This window comes from Papio anubis, chromosome 16 (genome assembly GCF_008728515.1).
Source record: "Papio anubis isolate 15944 chromosome 16, Panubis1.0, whole genome shotgun sequence".
NCBI classification, from domain to species: Eukaryota; Metazoa; Chordata; class Mammalia; order Primates; family Cercopithecidae; genus Papio; species Papio anubis.
Genome location: NC_044991.1, coordinates 72,737,887 through 72,751,923, shown reverse-complemented (window position 1 = coordinate 72,751,923; position 14,037 = coordinate 72,737,887). Strand labels below are relative to the sequence as shown.

Below are 14,037 nucleotides of genomic sequence, written 5' to 3'. Positions count from 1 at the left end.
GGATTGTTCCTGGGAGAGAATTGGCCTGGAGGCAGAGGTAGGACACCATGCCCCTCAATGAGAGAGGATGAAGAAAGGAGAGGCAAAACCCCAGATGGGTCCTCACCCAACCTTCTCCAAGAAATTATTGGAGAGAAGGAGCCAAAACCATGATTCATCCCAAGTCCCAAAGACATAAATTTTATTTCATTTGCTTGGAAAGTGAGACGCATGGATGGGCCTGAAAATTAGGCAAGACAGAATGGAATGAAACAACCAGAAAGATAGTTAATTTATTTTCAACAAAATTTATGAAAAAATGCAGCCCTAATTGGGGACCCTGGGTACCATTTAGAAATATACTGACTTTGTGGGTGTTCAGCCTCTGTCTCCACTAAAGACATTACTTCATTCCTTTAGACTCACCCTTCCTCTCTACCTTCAACTCTACAGGAAAATATTATATCCACACCAACATCAAAACATGCCCTAGTGTCCTCTGGCAAGAACTTGCATGCTCAGTTCCCTCTTAATCTTATTTCTCACACTCACTTGCTGGGTGACATTTAGTCAGTATCCTCACTTCTGTGGGCCTTATGATTCCCATCTATAAAATGAGAAATAGGGCTTGATGGTCCCTCAGAGCACTTCCACTTAGATATTCCAGTTTTCACTCTCTCCTGGGCTGAGTTTGTGAGAATATGGGAAATGAAATGAGTGAAACAGCACTGCTTAGGACATCTTACTTGTTCATTAGAAATTCTAGCCAGGCTTGGTGGCTCATGCCTGTAATCCCAACTCTTTGGGAGGCTTAGCGGGCAAATTGCTTGAGGCCAGGAAGTGGAGACCAGCCTGGCCAAGGGCGATACCTCATCTCTACTAAAAATACAAAAATTAGCAGTGCATGGTGGTGCATGCCTGTAATCCCAGCTACTCAGGAGGCTGAGGCACAAATTGCCAGAACTGGTGAGGTATAGGATGCAGTCAGCTGAGATTGTGCCACTGCACTCCAGCCTGGATGACACAACTAAACTGTCTTTAAGAAAAAGAAAAGAAAAGAAAAGAAAAGACAGGAAAGGAAAAGAGAAGAGAAGACAAGAGAAGACAAGAGAAGAGAAGAGCAAAACAAAGAACAATTCAAATTTGGTAGTCTCTTTAAGTGAGATTGTCAAGTTGGTGGCATGGGACTCTTATGGGGGCTCTGTCTCTGATACTAAATTTTGTGAGCATATAGTCACTCTCTGATGATAAGGTTGTCTTTCTCTGGCCTCTGTCTGTCATGTAGGAATATTTGGAGAACAAACTTGGCCCAAAAGGGTAACACCTAGTTAGAGAAGAAAACGGGAGCCCTAGGGATAACATTTACTCTGGAAAGAGTGTCTCTCTCCTTCCCAGGACTGGCTGAGTGGCCGGTGAAGATTCCGTGGCTGTAGGAACGGAAAGCTGTCCAAGTTCCCCAGCACCTCTTTCCCACAGCTCCTCTCCTAGCCCAGTTAGAATCCCCAAAGTCTGCTGTGTTACTGAACTTTATTCCACTGTAGTCTCTCAGGCAACTCCCTTCATGACATAGTTCCTCAGCTATGAAGGAGCTTGCATTGATGATAAAGGCTCCCTCTAAGATCTGATATTCTCTCTTGCTCTCAGAGCCATGAAACTTTGAGAAACAGTCTCTGAAGACTCTGCTATCAGCCTGATTCCTCCCTTACACCCTGTTCTGTGGCAAATCTTTATTCTTTGGCCTTAGTCAATGAATATGAGTGAACCAAAGATAAAACCAAAGACAGAAGGATGGGAGGAAACTGTGGAAGAGGGAGAAAGGAACACAGAGACCATGGGGAAAGAGAAACAGATTTAGGCACAGAGAGGCACAGATAAACAATGAGATACCAAGAGACCGCCAGGGACACATTGTCAGAGACAAGCAGAAGGGGTGCGCCCATAAGTGCGCACGTACGATGGAAAATGAATGAAGAATGAGGACACTCCACCACTCTCCAAGTTAACAAGATGAAGACCCAAGATGGTGGCATTCACTCTGAAGGCAGCCTGGAAAGTGGGAGACACGCTTTGTCCACTCCCTGGGGTTGACTAGAGCCCTCAGCCCAGTGCATCCTAGGGGTGTAAGGATCAAGATCCATTCGATGAGAGACCCTTCCTCCCAAGCTGTGAGCTGTGGGTGCCAGTTAGTCCCATTTGTGACCTTGGGAACTTAGTGTTCCCAGAAGAAAGGGGGTGGCCGGCTTGTCTCCAGTTCTTATATCCAAGGTGCAGCAGCTGAGTATTCCAAATTCTGGAACCACCAGAAAGGCTGGCCTCTCTTCAGCATGGGATCTTCAGGACTTTTGAGCCTCCTGGTGCTATTCATCCTCTTAGCGAATGTCCAGGGACCTGGTCTGACTGATTGGTTATTTCCCAGTAAGTATTGGCCTCAGCCCTTACCCTAGAGAGAGGGGAGTCTGCTGGGAGGAAGGAACAGGGAACAACTCTTCAGATCTGGGTTGTTTTCCACCATCTTAGCCCAGGTCCCTGGTTGGGAGAGGAGAGAGATCTTTGTAAGATCCCTCCTGTGGAAGATCCCTTCTGGGAATGCAGTAACCCCGACTTAGGCAATCCCCACTTTCAGCCCCTTTGAAGTGGAGGGCCTTTATCAAGGAGGTGGAGGAGAGTCATAGGATCTAGCTTTCAGGGGAGTCGCTACAGGAATCCGGGAAACCAAGGGAGCTTCTCCTTACCCCGTGAGCAAAACAGGCCCCTTCCTTGAGGCATCATCTCTATTCACTCCTGGTTCTTTCAAATGTAGTCCCATAAAGTGTCCCTGTATCCCTAGGGGCTCCCTACTTTGAGATAAAGGACAGCATCCAGAAGTCCCTTTAAACTTCAGACACTAATATTCCATGACTATAATGTAACAATGATCATTGTTATCATTTGCTGAACACTCAGGAAGAAAGGATTTCTGAAAAGGGATTTTAAAACAACAGAGGGATCTGGAATCAGACTTAGTGGGTTCAAATCTTGGTAGTCCTGTAATCTTGGGCAAGCTAGTTAAATTTCGTGGGCCTCAGTTTCCACATCTGTAACATGGGGATATTAATAGAACTTCCTTCATAGAGCGATTATAAAGATTAAATGAGATCATACACTTAAAATGCTTAGAAGAGTGCTTGGCTCATGGTAAATACTTAGCAAATGTTAGATAATATGACTGCGCATCTGTTACTCGGATGAGGGCTTTATATACTTTGTCTCATTTTTTTCTCACAACTCCGTAAGGTCAAAATGATTTTACAGATGATGAAACCAAGGTTCAGAGAGGGTCAGAATTCACACCAAGAGTCAGAATTCAAAATCTTAGCTGGCTCCGGGGTAAGTGATACTAATTGCTGTTTAATACCACCACCTAGAGGAACGTCCAAACACCGATTCCTCAACAAAGCCAAAAAGACCACATCAGCTTAATTCAGTGGCCCGCAATTGGGAGATTTTGCCTTCCAGGGGAACTTTGTAGTGCCTGGAGACATTTTCCATTGTTACAATCAGGGGGTGCTACTGGTGTCTGATGGGAAGAGGCCTGGGATGCTGCTGAACATCCTACAATCCCCAGTTCAGCCTCCCAAAAAAAGAATTATCCAGCCCAAATATTACTGGTGGTTGAGAAATTCTGCCTTAGATGGGATGGAGCTGGGGGGGGGGGGGGGTGGGAAGAGAGGGAGGAGTGGTCAGGGGAAAGGAGGGTGTATGCAGTAGGGAAGTGAGTGAGGCCACCCTGAGGAAAAGAACTCCTGGGGGCAAGCAAAGTGGAAGCAAACTTCCCTGACTCTCTAGAATTGCCTTGTGTCTGGCAAAGCGGGGAGACACTACGCTCTCTAAGGCACACGGGTGTAAAACTGCTCCTTCCCTAGGGAGATGTCCCACAATCAGAGAAGAATGTGAATTCAGAGAAAGGGATGTGTGTACAAGGCACAGACAATGCCCGGACAACAAGAAGTGCTGTGTCTTCAGCTGCGGAAAAAAATGTTTAGATCTCAAACAAGGTAATATTCAGAGCCGCAGAATAACCAACCCCTCCTCCCCCTGTCCTCACCTTCTGCCGTCCTGGACTGGCTTTGTGCCCTGATCGCTGAGGGCTGGTCTCTGGCAAAACTGCTGGACTTGGGAGACCTGCAATTTAGATTCATTACTGTGCCAAATATGGTGTGTGCCATTAGTAATGACCTTTTCCTATCAGGTAATGCCTGAGACTCAGTTTCCCAAAACAAATGACTGGTGAAGGAGTGGCATTGAATCAGATTCTTTTGGCTATTTGGATACCTGTCACTCTTATAATTTTTTGAGCCCCAGGTGGCCATTGTTGCCCTAACATATACAATATTGTTGCTGCAAGTGATAAATGAAGCAATTTATATTTTCTAACTTTTTTTGCTATGGAGTGACCACCTCTCTGCCTACACAAATCCAGCTTTGCACCAAAACACCTCTCCTGACTGCTGCACAACAGAGGGCTTTTCCTTTCTGCTGCATCTTAATTTCATGCCCATCTCCCTGGGATGCAAAAAGACTGACTATCGAAGACTGTTTTTATTCATTCAACAAATATTTATTGAGTACCTCTGAGACCCACAATAGGATTTGATCTGCTCAGTGTGGTCAGGAAGGTTGGGATTGCCTTCTCTGAGGAAGCAAATCTGGATTGAGTTGAGAAAGATGGGTAATGTTTTAGGCAAAAAGTGGGTGGAAGGGTTTTCCAGGCACAGGGAGTAGCATGCACAAAGGCTCAATGGTGGGGCCTGGGGAGGCCAGAATGCAGAGTGAGCACGAGCATGGGACAAGGAAAACAGATTCTGGGTGGGCGGAGATCAAACGATTCAAGTATGGTGGACCAGATTAAAGAGTCTGGCCTGGATCGAAGGGCCATGGCAATCCACCGAGGCAGGGCATCACATGACCAGGTTCATACTACATCTATAGAGTTTAAAATAGGAGGAACAGAGTATCTTAAAGGACTTCAAGGTGATAGAAATGGTGACTGGAACTAGAGGTAGCTGAGGGGATGAAGAAGAGTAGGACGTGCTCGAAAGGTATGTAGGAGGTAAAGTAAACAGGACTTGACAGAGAAGTAGAGTGGTTAGGGGGCTAAGTCACTCATATGCTAGCAGGTAAGGATTCTGAATTCAGACATCCTGAGTTCAACTCCTACCTCCAGTTTTTACCAGTCTTTTTGTCTTGAATAAATTAACAACTTTCCCTCACTGTGCCTCAGTTTCCTGAGATAATAAAAGGATCAGTGTAGAAGGTTATTTTGAGGATCCAATTGATCTGCATGATGTGCTTAGAGCAATGCCTGGCACATAGTATCCACCTGATACCTATTCGCTTATTTGTAATTCTTGGCTAAGGGCTCCTAAATAGCAGAGGTCATGCCTTTTCTCTGTTCCTTGAAGCATTAGGCACATAACAGGTGCTCAATGAATAATTTATTCAGTTTAGATCAGGATACATTTTCTTTTACCCTCAACATTCTATAAGGTTCTGTACTGTGCCAAGCTACCTGTTAGGAACTGGGATGCCAAGATGGAAGCAGACACACGAGAAACTCACTCCCTGCTCGCCAGAAACTCACAGCCTCAGGGATGACACTGAAGATATAAACAAATGAAAAATGAGTGCACAGATTCTGAAGCAAGGTGTGGCAGTGAGGACTGTAGAATGGAGTCAAGGGAGACATCACAACAGTTGACGTGTGAGAAAGGTTTTGAAGGAAGAAGAGGAGTGTCACTGTGAGCAGTGCAAAGGGATGGAGGTATGGGGGTGGCACGGGGTGTTGAATATTGCTGGAGCATGCGGCTGGAAGGGGTTCTGTGTCAGGGGAGGAGGCCAGCGTCACAGTAGGAGCCAGACAGTGAAGGGCCCTGTGGGTCATGGGAGGATATTGTCATGAAGTGAAGGTAGGTCTTAGCTGTGGAATGACATGATAAGCCTGGTTCTCAGATCCATCAGATCCTTCCCTCTGGTGGGAAGCATGAATGATTGATTGGAGGGGCCAGGACTGGAGGCAGGGGATCGATCTGAGGTTATCTCAACAGTCCAGGCATGAGACAGTCCCTGAGGCTTATATTAGAGAGACTAGCAGAGAGGTGAGCTATAGGAAGTAAAGATCAACAGGACCTAATTGTTTAGCAGTGGAGATTTACCCAAATGGAACTGTGTAAGTATAATTTAGTAGGGACCTGAATTTGTTTGGTAGAATGGGTATAACAAAGTACCACTGACTGGGAATCTTAAATAACAGAAATGTATTGTCTCAGGTTCCTCAGGCTAGATCCGAAGTCATGGTGTCAGCACGGTTGGTTCCTTGTTAGGGTTATGGGGAAGAAGCATGTTCCATTCCTCTCCCCTAGCTTCTGGTGGTTTGCTGAAAATCTTTGGTGTTCTTTGGCTTGTAGGCACATCACTCCAATCACTGCCTTCACATTCATACGGTGTTCTCCCAGTGTGTTTGCATCTGTCCAAATTAACCTGTTTTTATAAGGACACCAGTCATGTTGGTATAGGGGCCCACCCTATTTTGGTCTGACCTCATTTTAGCTAATGTCACCTGCAATAACTCTATCTCCAGGGATGCAGATGCCCACTCTGGGGTCTCCTTGCACATGTGTGCAATATGTCAGTGGAGCTGTGCTCCTGCCGTGTGATAAGGGAAAAGGAGCCAATTCCGGTTCCATCTATAGTGGTTGCCAGGGAGAATAATAACAACTGTTTATTTCTGGAGTGGGCACACTGAGTTTTCAACTCTGGAGTCTTTCTGCAGATGTATGTGAAATGCCAAATGAAACTGGCCCCTGCCTGGCTTTTTTTATTCGGTGGTGGTATGACAAGAAAAATAATACTTGCTCCACATTTGTCTATGGTGGCTGCCAGGGAAACAATAACAACTTCCAATCCGAAGCCAACTGCCTGAACACCTGCAAGAATAAACGTGAGTCCTAGGGGCCCCGGTCTTTCATCCTCTCCAGTCTCATGCTGGGAGGTCTGGGTGTTGACTGGTCCTTTCCAGGACAGCTACATCTTTGGCAGACCTGCTGCTGACAGAACCAGCTCTGATCAGGAGGTGAGAATGCACCTGGCAAAGCGGTAGACAAAGCTACTTTCTGGGAACTGAGGATGAGAAGGGATGTAGAAGTAATCAAGGCTGGCAAGTATGAGGGGAGTTAGGAGGGCTGGAGGAAGGGTGTAGAAGTGGTGAAGTCTCAGAGATGAATTGCAGAAGAGGCACAGGACGTTAAACCTAGACACGCTGACCAACCAACCCTTCCAAGCCATCAATGTCTCAACATAGCTCTTTGCCAGCAAGTCACTCCTATTTGTTTTTCCTTGAAGGAGATGGAGAGCTCCTCAAAGCAAACCCACTTCTTTTTAGTGTTTTTCTGTGCAAAGATGTATAAGCATAACTTCAAGCTCCAAAGATAAGCTGAACCCAAGATACTCACCTGTTTCTGTCCTACGTTCTCTGCAGGCTTTCCCTGATTGGATAAGGATGGGCTGGAAGAACTACCAGAGTGTGGCTCATGCTCTGAGGACTGTTCGTGTACTTGACTGATGCTCCAGATTGACTTCCAGTTTCACTCGCAGCATTCCAAGATCTTAGCCCTTCGCCAAACAGAACCCTTGCATCTCCCTCCTTTTCCTTCATCTTTGGCTCTTTTGATGCACAATATCCTTCCGTTTTGATTTCATCTTTATGTCCCCTTTATCTCCAACTTCTAGAGCTCCCAGTTGATACCTGTGTCACTCTCAATTGTTTCCAATAAAGAACATGATGTAATCCTGTGCCTCTGAGGCTGAGTAATTGACATCTTTTTGGCACATTACAACTTTGCAGAGTAAGGGATCATTGAGGCTTCTGGTGACATCATTCAAGGGAGTGAAGACAATCAGAACTTTGAGAGTTGAGAGTTCCAGGGTTATTGTTATCTTCCTCTGTTTCTACAAAAGATTGTAAAACCCTTTTTAGTCAAGGACCGAAGGACAATGCCTTAGTTTGGATCCTCTAGAAAGTAACCCAGGGAACAGGGCATGGGTGCAGGTAGTTTGTTTGAGATATCTCCCAAGACATACAAGATGGGGAGTGGGATGAGTAATTCAGGGGAGAGAAGGGAAGAGAGAAGAATATTAAGAGCTGGGTACCACTGTGGCTGAATCCTACTGGGGACCTTTTAAAGAATCATGCAAAACCGACTTATAAATTTTCTTTTTAAAAATATTTTATTTTATTTTAAGTTCCGGGATACATTTGCAGGACCTGCAGGTTTGTTACATAGGTAAGCCTGTGCCATGGTGGTTTGCTGTACCTATAAACCCATCACCTGGGTGTTAAGCCCCACATGCATTAGCTATTTATCCTGATGCTTTCCCTCCCCCTGCCCCGTCCAGAGGCCACAGTGTGTGTTGTTCCTTTCCGCATGTTCATGTGTTCTCATTGTTCAGCTCCCACTTACAAGTGAGAACATGTGGTATTTAGTTTTGTTCCTGCGTTACTTTGCTGAGGATAATGGCTTCCGGCTTCATCCATGTCCCTGCAAAGGACGTGATCTCATTTCTTTTTATGGCTGCATAGTATTCCATGGTATATATGTACCAGATTTTCTTTATGCAGCCTATCGTTGATGGACATTTGGGTTGATTCCATGTTTTCGCTATTGTAAACAGTGCTGCAGTGAATGTATCAGGCATGTATCTTTATAAAAGAATGATTTATATTCCTTTGAATGTATACCCAGTAATGGGATTGCTGGGTCAAATGGTATTTCTGGTTCTAGATCTTTCAGGAATTGGCACACTGTCTTCCACAATGGTTGAACTAATTTCCATTCCCACCGACAGTGTAAAAGCATTCATGTTTCTCCACAGCTTTACCAGCATCTGTTGTTTCTTGACTTTTTAATAATCACCATTCTGACTGGCATGGCGTAAACCTGGGAAGCGGAGCTTGCAGTGAGCTGAGATCCGGCCACTGCGCTCCAGCCTGGGCTGCGACAGAGCGAGACTCCATCTCAAAAAAAAAAAAAAAAAAAAAAAAAAAAAGAAAAAGAAAACATAAGAATAAACATGTCAGGAGAAGTGTGAAATTAGAAAGAAGGAAGAGAGCTAGCATACTCTTAACCTCCAAACTCCCCATGGGAAATGGGAGACTCTGGAGTTAAACCTCCCCTTCTGCTAAGGGAGCCTGGAAAGCACAAGACAAGATGTGCCCTCTTTCCCTGGTAGACCAGACAGCCTCAGATTGCTGAGGATCAGGAGCCACCTATCAAGGCCCCCTTCCCCCAGGTAGTCCCACTGATGGCCTCAGGGATCTGGTGTTCCTGACGGGGGAGTCTGGCTGGCTTGTCTCCATGACTGTCTCTTGGAGTGCTGGGGCACACCAGGGCAGGCAAAGCGCAGAGGTAGGAGCTGCTGAGCAGCGTTTCTTAGTTTTGGTGCCATCAACCGGGCTAGTACTTCCTAAAATGGGACTCTCAGGACTTCTGCCAATCCTGGTACCATTCTTCTTTCTGGGGGATGTCCAGAAACCTGGGCACGCTGAAGGGATCTTTGGCAGTAAGTATTGGGGACTCAGTCCTTGAAATGGAGAAAGGAAACTTGGTGGGGAGGAAGGAACAAAGAATAATTTTGCAGTTGAGAAATTATTTTCTCCACCTGTGCCTGGGATTCCGGGTGGGAAAGAGGGAAGCTATTTGGAGTCTCTTGGTAAGAGACTCCCTTGGTGAATATAGGCATCCGAATCTGTGGCAACTGACTCCTTGCTGACGTTCGAAAAGGTTCTTCCTGGAGGTGCCTGGACCTAGAGCTCATGAAATGAACTAAGAAAGAGTAGTAAGCCCAAGGAAGTCTCCCATAAGAAAAACAGCCTGCTCCCCACAACACCAACTGTGTTAGCTTCCAGATGTTCTCATTGCAGCCCCCACACCCATACCCACTGAGGACCCTAGCCTTTGGGGTAAAGAATGGACTCCAGAAGTCCCTTGGAATGCTGAACTGTGAAGACTCACAATTAGCAGCTAACTGTACTGAGCACTGAAAATTAGTGGTTGAAAGTGAGCACTCAGGAGCCACACATTGTAGGTTCAAATCCTGGCTCCATCCCTGAGTAGCTGTGTGACCTTGGGCAAATTCACATAACCTCCTTATGCTTCCAATTCTTCTGTTTATAAAATGTGAATATTAAGAGTGCTTACCCATATATATGTAATGAGGATTAAGGAGAAAAAGCAGCTCACAGTCAGTGCTTCATCCGTATGAATTACGTCATGTTGCCCCAGGAAGTTTGACGATGGCTTGTCAAACTGTGTTGCGTTAGTCTTCAAAGCAACCCTATGGGCAAATGAGGAAATCAAAACTCAGAAGTGCCTGGCACACCAAGGGTGGCCCAGAATTCAAAAGCCAAGCTATCTGATGCCAGAAATGTTGATCTCAATCATCGAGAGCCACGCGCCTCCTGGGGGAGCAACCAAGCACAGCAAGGCTGAGTGACCAGAATAGTCTTAGAGAAGTGCGTCTTTCTCTCAGGAACCTCGTAGATGGTGTGGATAGAGGGTAGGGGTTGGTTTAGGGATTCGATGGTGAGTTGTTATGGGGTTGGGGATGTGGGCAGTGTTGGGAAATTCCTGAGCTACCTGAGGGCCACTACCTTTTGGGGACAGGTGAAGTGGAAACAAGGTTCTTTAACTCTGCACTGGCTTCTTCAAGGCCTCGAGGGAATATATCTTCCCTTGCCTTAGAGCTGTGTCCCAAAATCAAAGTAGAATGCGAAGTGGAAGAAATAGACCACTGTGCCAAACACAGAGATTGCCCAGAAAACATGAAGCGTTGCCTGTTCAGCTGTGGAAAGAAATGTTTAGACCTCAGACAAGGTAACTCAGATGCTTCCTAAATTTCCCAGTGCCCTCACCTCCTATCTCCACCTGCACTGCACTAACTCTGTCTCCTGGTTCACTAATGGTTAGTCTCTGACCTAGAGTTTAGGTACATCTTCTACTTGACACAAATCTGTCAGTCCTGGACTTGGGAGACACGGATTTTATTTCATTTCTTCCTCTATTTTGGTATGTGATATGAACAATGTAGTTCTCCTTTCTGGATCTCAGTTTCCCTTTCCATAAGACAGGTGTTGATATTGGACCACATGGTCTCTTGGCTACTCTTCAGTGATTCTTGAGATGCCAAGTAGTCACCGAAGTCTCATCAAATGCCAACATTGTGTCAGGTTATGTGATAGCTATAAGAGACAGGTATATAATCTGTATTTGCTGGCTTTTTTCTCCAGGCCTCTCTGTCTATATAAATCCAGGATGCCTTCCCTGACCACCTTAGACCACCTACACTCTTTCTTCTCTGCTCATATTATTGAGCTCTAAAGAAGACCATCAAGGACTATTCATTCATTCTATTCATTCAACAAATATTGATTGGTGCCCGTGACAGCCATGATGGGTTCCACTTGCTCATTGTGGCCAGGAAGGTCAGAAAAGGTTTTTCTGGGAAAGATATCCATGATTTAAGATCTGAAAGATGAGTACTTAGACCAAAAATGGGAAGAAATAGCCTTTCAGGCACAGGTAATAGCATGTACAAAGGCTCTGTGGCAGGAGGCAGCATGTTCAGGCCTAGAAAGGCTGGAAAGCAGAGAGTGAGCAAGAGATAAGAAAGAGGAAGCTGGTAGTGTATATTCAGGGCAACTTGAATCTGTACTCCCAAGTGGCCATCCTCAAGTTTTGGGCTCAAATAAACGCCCTACTTAATCATATTTTCTGAATCTTGTTACTTTAGGTTGGCATACCTTTCAAGACAATAACTAGGTTTTCAGTGCTTTGACAAAACCTCAAATGTGTGGCCTTCCAACCAGGCATCCGTGGTTTCATATTGTTCAAGCATTTGTTGCATCCCTATGGATTGCAGCTGTCCGTAAGTTCGCTGTTGCTGGACCAAGAAATAAGGCATACACAGATTTCTACAGAAATTGTAATTCTATAAGAGATTTTCAGGAGATGGGGAAGGCTGGTATCTTTCAGAGTGCAAAGCGATTTTGGAATTGAAATGATTTCTTTGGGTTAAAGTTTGACACTGACTTGTGTTCCTGAAACATGAAGCATGAATATGTGGGCTGACAAATAGTCTCTCTTGATAAATAAACAAGTAACAAATTTTAAAAAGAGAGAAAGATGACGCTGGGCTAGATGGGGGAAGGAGAGCTGGTAAGAGATCTGGTCTTGATTCTAACAGCAATGGATTAACCTATGTTCAAATCCCTTACCATCTGTGTGGTCATAGGAAAGTTATTTAGCCTCTCTAAACCTTAGTTTCCTCATCTGCATAATGAGAACAATAAGAGGACCTACTTTACAAGATTAAATGTTAGTAGATGTCAACTACTAAGAATAGTGCCTGACACTAATCAGTGCTATAATTGTTGTTTTGTCATGCTTCAGACTATGAGGTTCTAAAGAACTCTATTTGTACCTCATAGCACTATGGGCAAAATAATTGCTCAATAAATGCTTAAGATCAGGGTAGATTTGAGTTTCGGGGTTTTTTTTTTCTGTGACTACTCCTGAAGCATCCTCTCTATGCCAAATTACCTGCTAGAAACTGCTGTATCAAGATGGCATAAGATGCAACTGCCTCTAAAAAACCTCACATTCTCATGGAGGAATCAGAAAATGTGAATAAGAAAGTACATGGAAATGATAAATGTGTGTGCAAGATTGAGAGGCAACAAAGAAAAGCAAGGAGTAAAGAATGAATCCAGGAAAGACTGCATAAAAGAGTCGATGTCTGGGAAGGGTTTTAAAGAATGAACAAGAGTGCACTTAGCAAGAGAGGTCTGGATATGTCAGGCATGTGCAAAGGCACAGGGTGTGTAAGAACATGCTATTTTTAGAGCATAATTTGGGAAGTTGGGTGTTGGGGCAGCATAAGAAATAAAGTTGGAGAGGAGGAGGAGAAAATGGATTCTGAAGTCCCTCTGGGTTTGGTAGAACTTTATCCTGTGCCCAGCAGATCTGCCATTCTGGAAACCAATGTCGAGCAGATTGCAGAAGTCTTGGAGATCAGCTGGTAGCCTTTCATGGAAGTCCTTGCAAAAGATAATGATGCTCGAATTAAGAAAGTGGCAGAAAGGAAATAAAGGAGAGCTATTTAGGAGGCAAAATCAGCCAGATTTAGTGTTCAGATGTTGGGGAGGCAAGGAAAAAGAAGCCATGTGATGTCACAGCTGTTCCTTCCAACAGCCCTGTTAGGCGAGCACGTTGGGATTTTGCATTCTCATCTTACAGATGAGGAAGTCAAGGACCAGAGAGGTAAAATGAGTGGTCAAGGTTCACACTGAATTGGGAGCAGAGCCCCGAGCCAAATTTGCTTCTCAGCGGAGACAAAGAGAGCGGTGGTAAGAGAAAGGGAGAGATGGACATACTCCAGGGAGACAGGCACCCAAACAGCTCTGTTCTGTGATCTCCCTGCAGGTATATGCAGTATGCCACAGGAGGCTGGCCCCTGCCTGGCCTCCATACCATGTTGGTGGTACAATAAAAAAACAAAACAAAACAAAACAAAAAACCCTAAGATCTGCTCCGAATTCATCTATGGCCGTTGCCAGGGGAACAATAACAACTTCCAAACTGAAGCTATCTGCCTGGTCACCTGCAAAAAATACCGTAAGTCCCGGAGGTCCCAGTTTCCTGTGCTCACCAAGGCCACACTGGGAGGTCTGGGTGTTGGCTGGTCTATTCCAAGACCTAGGTGGGCCTGGGAATGACAAAATCAGCTCTAATGCATAAGTATAAGTAGAAGGATATTTTGGGAAAGAGGGTGGGAAGGGAGGGATTAGTCAAAGGGATATTGGCAAGTACGAGGTGAGTAGTGGGTGTAGAGAGAAAACAAAAGTGTTGAAGTATCCCAGACCAGGTCAGATGGAAGCCCAGTAAACCCAGCCCAGCCCTGGGCACCATTCATCAGTCAATCATTATAGGCCTTTACTTCTCACTAAACCTTGTTGTTACTTCTCTT

At 45.1% G+C, this 14,037-nt stretch overlaps 2 protein-coding genes across 6 annotated transcripts; both read left to right on the top strand.

Annotated features, from left to right (window-relative positions):
• Positions 1-1,045: 1,045 nt before the first annotated feature.
• EPPIN (epididymal peptidase inhibitor) lies at positions 1,046-7,801 on the top strand. Of its 5 annotated transcripts, XM_031656792.1 has the most exons (5): positions 2,191-2,394; positions 3,253-3,345; positions 3,882-4,013; positions 6,788-6,955; positions 7,493-7,801. In XM_031656792.1, exons 1-5 carry the CDS (start codon positions 2,304-2,306, stop codon positions 7,501-7,503), a joined length of 495 nt encoding a protein of 164 aa, XP_031512652.1. In that variant the 5' UTR covers positions 2,191-2,303; the 3' UTR covers positions 7,504-7,801. The 5 variants fall into 5 exon arrangements, with proteins under 5 accessions (XP_031512655.1, XP_031512656.1, XP_031512652.1 ...); XM_031656795.1 differs by lacking the exons at positions 6,788-6,955; positions 7,493-7,801 and adding an exon at positions 5,506-6,770 and having other exon boundaries at positions 1,046-2,394; XM_031656796.1 differs by lacking the exon at positions 6,788-6,955 and having other exon boundaries at positions 1,049-2,394.
• A 1,464-nt stretch (positions 7,802-9,265) lies between these two features.
• Positions 9,266-13,805, top strand: WFDC6 (WAP four-disulfide core domain 6). Its single transcript, XM_021921008.2, has 2 exons — positions 9,266-9,573; positions 10,755-13,805. Exons 1-2 carry the CDS (start codon positions 9,369-9,371, stop codon positions 10,904-10,906), a joined length of 357 nt encoding a protein of 118 aa, XP_021776700.1. The 5' UTR covers positions 9,266-9,368; the 3' UTR covers positions 10,907-13,805.
• The last annotated feature ends 232 nt before the right edge of the window (positions 13,806-14,037 follow it).

What these genes read in the sequence shown, in the direction of transcription:
- EPPIN (XM_031656792.1), top strand. Translation starts at nt 2,304, where the DNA reads ATGGGATCTTCAGGACTTTTGAGCCTCCTGGTGCTATTCATCCTCTTA. An exon ending in GACTGATTGGTTATTTCCCA is followed by an intron (nt 2,395 to 3,252) that starts GTAAGTATTGGC and finishes CAACTCCGTAAG; the next exon opens with GTCAAAATGATTTTACAGAT. An exon ending in ATGTTTAGATCTCAAACAAG is followed by an intron (nt 4,014 to 6,787) that starts GTAATATTCAGA and finishes GTCTTTCTGCAG; the next exon opens with ATGTATGTGAAATGCCAAAT.
- WFDC6 (XM_021921008.2), top strand. Translation starts at nt 9,369, where the DNA reads ATGACTGTCTCTTGGAGTGCTGGGGCACACCAGGGCAGGCAAAGCGCA. An exon ending in CGCTGAAGGGATCTTTGGCA is followed by an intron (nt 9,574 to 10,754) that starts GTAAGTATTGGG and finishes CCCTTGCCTTAG; the next exon opens with AGCTGTGTCCCAAAATCAAA.